Source organism: Ochotona princeps, chromosome 4 (assembly GCF_030435755.1).
Source record: "Ochotona princeps isolate mOchPri1 chromosome 4, mOchPri1.hap1, whole genome shotgun sequence".
NCBI classification, from domain to species: Eukaryota; Metazoa; Chordata; class Mammalia; order Lagomorpha; family Ochotonidae; genus Ochotona; species Ochotona princeps.
Window position 1 is genome coordinate 95,552,670 of NC_080835.1, and position 6,357 is coordinate 95,559,026.

Below are 6,357 nucleotides of genomic sequence, written 5' to 3' on the forward strand. Positions count from 1 at the left end.
TCATTTTTATTTCTTTGCAAAATCTAAATTCAGCTTCTTTCTAAAAAGGACTGAATTTGTCTCATAAGAAAAATGGCATGAATGACTGATAGACATAAAAAGGAAGAAAATCAGCACAAGAGAAAGGCTAATATGTTTGCTATAAAATATAACATTGTTTCTTTTATTAATAAAAAAATTTGTTTTTAAAAGTCAGTTACATAGAGGAGGAGGGAGCTATAGAGAGATCTTTCAACCTCTGGCTAACTCCACAAATAACCTTAGCACCAGGGTTTGGGACGAACTGAATCCAGAAGCCAGGAGTTTCAAGTCTTCCACATGGCCAGGGCCCAAACATTTACAGCATTTTCTGCTGCTTTTCCCAGGCCATTAGCAGGAACCAGGAATGGAAATGGAGCAGCCATGACTAGAACCAGTGCCAGTAAGGAACGCCAGCATTACAGGCAATGACTTTGCTCCCAAATGTTGGTCCAAAATGTAACAGTTTCTACGTATAAAATTTACCTCTTTTTTTTTTTTTTGCAGCAACATGAAGCAGAGATTTGGGAAATTAAGCAAGTCACATAGATCTTTTTATGAAAAATGAAGAAACACACTCTTTGCCATGATGAGGAAAGTTGTATTGATCTCTGTTAATATGTGACAATTCCAACAAGGATTTTCTGTGATAGAAATAGTGATGAATCAAGGATTCTTAAAAAACAAATAAACAAACAAAAGTCACAACATTTCAAAACTTATTTTTTTAATCATGTCTTACAAATTGGAGATTATCTTTAGGCACCTAGTGAGAAAAAGCATCTGTTCAGAGCCCTCCAGAAGTCTGCTAATGCAAGGAAAAGGTGTTGATTCCACTGTAATATGTAAGCATAAAAATCTTAACACCAAAAAAGACTGCATGCTGCAAAGATCTTCCATGAAGTATTGCTAAGGTTGTGAAGTTTGAGTTTAGAATACAGAGAGCTGGCACCGGCAAATAAAGGGCACTTGATATAGGTTCCGGTACTTATTAAGCTGGCCACTGTAGGTTACTTTCTCTATTTGCCCTAGATATCTAAGGATTTATTTTTAATGAGACATTTAAGGATGAACACATTTTTTCCAACTACTTCAAAGAGTGAAAGAAATAAATGTTTTCGGTGAATAGTCACGTTGTGAGAAAATTCTCATAGCACAAGGATCCATATACCCTTGATTATGTGAGCAAACTAAATTGTTCTTTATAAACAAAGGGAAAGACAGAAGCAGATATACCTTCAAAAAAAAAAAAGCATCATGTCATCCATTAGTTCTGAGTGTGTTTCATGTCAGGATGCTTTGGAACTGAAAATGTGAATCTAAGCAAAGACAGAGAATCAAACCCTGTCCAACAATTCTTCAGATTTTCTCATTGATTTTCCGGAGAGCAGCATCTCTTGGGGAACATGCTACTCAGCGCTGACTTGACATCCTTGTTCCTCAGGCTGTAAATCAATGGGTTCAGTGTGGGGGTGACAAGGTTGTTCAAGATCTGAACTATGGCACCAAGCAAGGGGCTGGGATTCGGTTGTAAGTAGATGATGATCACTGGTCCATAAGCACACAGAATCGCAGCAAGGTGGGCACTGCAAGTCGAGAAGGCACGTTGCTTGCCTTCTGTGGACCGAATTTTGGAGATGGAGATGCCAATGCGCACGTAGGAGACGAGGATGAGAGAAAAGCAGATGAGAGACAGAAGACCAACGTTGGTGAAACCTACCGTCTGGGCTAGAGATGTGTCAGCACAGGCTAGAGATAAGACTGCGGGAATGTCACAGAAGTAATAGTCCACCTGGTTAGGGCCACAGTAGGGTAACTGGAAGGTGAGGCAGGTGAGGAGAGAGGCGTGGACACAGCCGCTCATCCAGGTCCCCACGGCCAAGGCAGAGCACACCCTGTGGTTCATGATGACCGTGTATCTCAACGGGAAACATATGGCCACAAAGCGGTCACAGGCCATCACCGTGTACAGGAAACACTCTGTGCAGCCCAGGAAGTGGTAAAAGAAGAGCTGAGCAACACAGCCCTGGAAAGAGATGGCTCGACTCTGTCCTGAAAGGTAGCAGAGCATCTTGGGAGCGGTTGTGGAACAGAATCCCAGGTCAAAGATGGAGAGGTTTCCCAAGAAAAAATACATGGGGGTGTGAAGCCGTGGAGAGCAGATGATTGTGGCGAAGATGAGCACATTTCCCAAGAGGTTACATAAATACAACGCAGAGAACAGGTACAGAAGTGTCCTCTGGAGGCCCTGTGTCTCAGGGATCCCCAGCAGGATGAATTTGGTCACCACTGTGTGATTTCTCATGGTAGTGAAGGAATCAACTCTTGGGTGTCTGTGAAAAGAAAGTCATGATTACATTTGACATACATGTAAATTAAGTTTGTCTAGATCAGTTAAATAGAAAATCAGCGAAGAAGCTTGACACTGAATCTTACAGAATGAGGCTTTCTTTGGAAACTGCAGTGATCCTGCTCCCCCTCATGGGACTCTTCCTCCAGCCCACAATGTGGCTGCTGAAATCTTTCCTTCATAGTTCATCAAGACCGCCTCTGAGGAGTCTTCTATCTCCCATGCTTCATTTATATTACAAAATAGCATATATTCCAATTGCTGCTCTGCCATTGTAACGGATAAATCAAAATGTGTATTGCATTATTATTGGTTATATCGAAATTTCTTATTTTCATTTAAGATAACTTGGTTATCACAACTCGTTTATCCTTATGTCGGCTGAACATCTAAAAGATGCAATAGCGTTCTAGCATCGTTTCCCTTGGCAAGGGGATCAACAGTGAGAAATTGAACAAAGGGCTCGTAGACAGAAAACAATTAAAATGAGGCTCCTAACCTGAATTTGGTGTGCAAAAGTTAAAGCTGTTTTCAGTTTCCAAAATCTGTAAATGCCCAACAAGATTCAAACAGCAAACCAACCTAACAATTAGGAAGCATAGGAGTTTTTAATTGTTTTAAGTTTTGTAATACACAGAAGTTTTAAGAGTATAGCTCAATGAATGGATTCTTTTGTATAAGACCTAGTCATTTTTATCATTTATCATCTATCTATCTAAGTGTCTATATATTATTCATCTATCAATCATCTACCCATCTAGCTATCATCCATTATCTATGTTCCTGGTGATCGTGAGACAGAGAACTAGAGTAAGATAACACCCAAAAGATGACACTTACATGGCAAATGTGCAACCCAGCTGGCTGGTGTTACTGTTTTTTTATCCTTCCCGCAACAGAAGGAAGGAGCCACTCTTGCCTTTATTCCCATCACCCTGCAGCCGGCGGGCAGGTAGCCTGCATTCTCTTCGCCAGTCACTTTCAAATAGAATTCCACAAATGCAAATGGTGTCTGCTGCCTCTGAGTCAATTTCTGTTTGATTATGGCAACTCTAATTATTCACAAACACTGGAGAATTTAAATAACCCTGCCCTTCCTTTGGGTATAAGTTTCCCAAGTCAGGGAGCTGAGTGATCCAAGAAGCAATTAATTTCTAGCGTAGGGAGATCTCAGAAATGAATGAGAGAGAAAGACAAAGGCAATCTACATAGAGGAGAGAGAGAGGTAAAGAGAGAGATTATTATCACTTTTTTCATAAAACATACTTCAGACTAACCATTTCCAAACAATTCATTTGATGCGTATCTCACACTTATTTTTCTGTGGAGTTTTCATATTTATTGCCTTTTGTGTGAGTTGTTTTGTAATAAAGAAATTATGTTGGGGCTGGCACGGTGCCCTAGCACCTAAAATCCTCATCTTGAATGCGCCGGGATCCCATATGGGTGCCGGTTCTAATCCTGGCTGCTCCACTTCCCATCCAGCTCCCTGCCTGTGGCCTGGGAAAGCAGTCAAGGACGGCCCAAAGCCTTGGGATCCTGCACCAACGTGGGAGAACTGGATGAAATTCCTGGCTCCTGGCTCCAGAGCGGCACAGCACAGCACCTGTCGTTGTGCTCACTTGGGGAGTGAGTCATCAGATGGAAGATCTTCCTGTCTCTCCTCCTCTCTGTATATCTGACTTTGTAATAAAAACCAATACTTCTAAAAAAGAAATTATGTCCATTTAAATTATGTCATCAGGACTGAATTACTGCAAGCAGAAGTAATAAATGTAGCTTTATCAAAGCTTTCTCTGGTCCTTACTTAGTTCCAACACTGGATCCCCACCCTCTCTTGCAATGACCATCAGGGTCGCCCCGGAGCCCCCCCCCCCAAAAAAAAACAAAGCCAACAAACAACAACAAAAAATTAGAATAGACAGAAAGCTTGGAACTAGACAGGAAACGATCAGTGGGGACTCACACATACCTTACTATGTATGACAGGAGAATAAATTATTCCTAACTAGAGTATGGAGGATTTCTCTGCACACCCCTCCCAACAGTGTTCTGTGCCTCAACTGGTGTCATATCCCTTGTTACAGCTATAAGCCAGTTTAGACTATCCTAAAATCTGCCAAGTTCAGTAAAAATTATGCTTCAACACAATAAACTGCTAAATACTAAAATGAAACTAGACATGAGACAGCTGAATGGTATCCTATAGCCATTTTAAGGTAGATAGAAGCCAGTTGTATACAAACTAAAATTGAAATGTTAATTAAGTAGTCACAGGATGTGGTTAAGAACCCGCACTGTCTAACATATCAGTCACTCAACACAATTTTAACCCCATAATGTTGGAAACTGTTGTTGATGTTATGTTATGGCTTTTAATCGGTCCGAACAATATTCTGCCAGCTATGCCTTCAGACCAGAGTTGGTCTCCCCAAGAAACTATTGAATTGAGCTGGACAATAAGATGCTGGACTCTATGCATGGCACATGCTTGCAATGAAAGAAACAAGAATGGATTTGAACTGTAATACTGCAATAAGGTGGAGCAATCCACAGTGGGGGGAGGGCACGGGGAGGGGATGGGGGAACATCAGAGCCTATGAAACTATGTTATGAAATGCAATGCAATATAAATATATAAATATATAAATATATATATATAAGAAAATTTTAAAAACCCAATGGGAAAGTAGGTCCAGGAAACATGGGAATGAAGGCAACACAAAGGGCTCTATTATTTATTCATCAGTCTATCAATCATATCAATCTATCCACCTTCTGATCTATACCTTTCTATATCTGTCAGTCACATAAGAACAGAGTGAAAAATTTGACCAAGTGCAAGCCAGCAGGACAGCACTCACAGGAAATGAGTCTATTGGTTTTGAATCATTACAAACAAAAAGGTATAATTCTGAGTTGTAATTTGTTTGCTCTTTTGAGCAAGAGTCAATGTTCTGTTCTTTAAAAATTAAATGTAAACATTTAACATTATATGTGAAGTATGAATTCTAAATATTTTTGGACATACCGAATATGTTAAATTAACATGAAGTATGCTTTATATATAATAAAATATATTTCAATAAAAATAGGTACATAATGTATTTATTTATGGAATACATCATAGTGTTTTGAAATACATAAACACAAAGTGTAAAATGGTTAAATCAAATTTATTCACAAATGCATTACTTCATATACTTTATTTAGTTTGTTGTAGATAAATTATACTTGGCAATTTTCCAGAACACAATAGATTTTTTAAGATTTATTTATTTTTATTTGAAAGGCGGATATACAGAGATGAGGAGAGACAGAGAGAAAGATCTGTCTGATGATTCACTCCCCAAGTGAGCCACAACAGCCAGTGCTGCGCCAATCCGAAGCCAGGAACCAGGAGCTCTTCCAGGTCTCCCACGTTGGTGCAGGGTCCCAAGCCTTTGGGCCGTCCTCAAATGCTTTCCCAGGCAACAAGCAGGGAGCTGGATGGGAAGTGGGGCAGCCAGGATTAGAACCGGCACCCATATGGGATCCCGGCGCGTTCAAGGCAAGGACTTTAATCACTACGCTATCATGCCAGGCCCCACAATAGATTTTATTAGTTATAGTTATATTATAGGGTGTAGGTTTTGAATTTATTTCTCCTGTCTAATGAAATTTTGCACCCTTAGATCTGTATTTCTTGGCTGATCCCAGACCCCCAGACATCCTTCTGTGATTACTCTGCTTCTGTGGGTTAATGTTTGGGTTCTGCAAATAGGTGAGACTATGCTATATTTAGCAGTTTATACCTAAATTATTTCACTTATGGTGTTAACTTCCGATTATATCTGAGCTGCTGAAAATGACATAATTTAAATATTTTAAGAGTTTCTAGTATTTTAATTTGTGCATATACCAATGTATTTACTTATTTATGAATACTTACAATATTTCCTTAACCTAGTTATATGAATAAGGTTGTGATTATATGAGAACGCAAATAT

The 6,357-nt window shown here is 39.6% G+C and overlaps 1 protein-coding gene across 1 annotated transcript; it reads right to left on the reverse strand.

The window, feature by feature from the left end:
* Positions 1-1,387: 1,387 nt before the first annotated feature.
* LOC101529331 (putative olfactory receptor 10D4) lies at positions 1,388-2,323 on the reverse strand. The gene has a single exon (XM_004597731.2). The coding sequence runs from the start codon at positions 2,321-2,323 to the stop codon at positions 1,388-1,390; it is 936 nt and encodes a 311-aa protein (XP_004597788.2).
* Between the last annotated feature and the right edge of the window lie 4,034 nt (positions 2,324-6,357).

Bases quoted from the DNA above. Each gene is read 5' to 3' on its own strand.
- LOC101529331 (XM_004597731.2), bottom strand. From the start codon at position 2,323: ATGAGAAATCACACAGTGGTGACCAAATTCATCCTGCTGGGGATCCCT.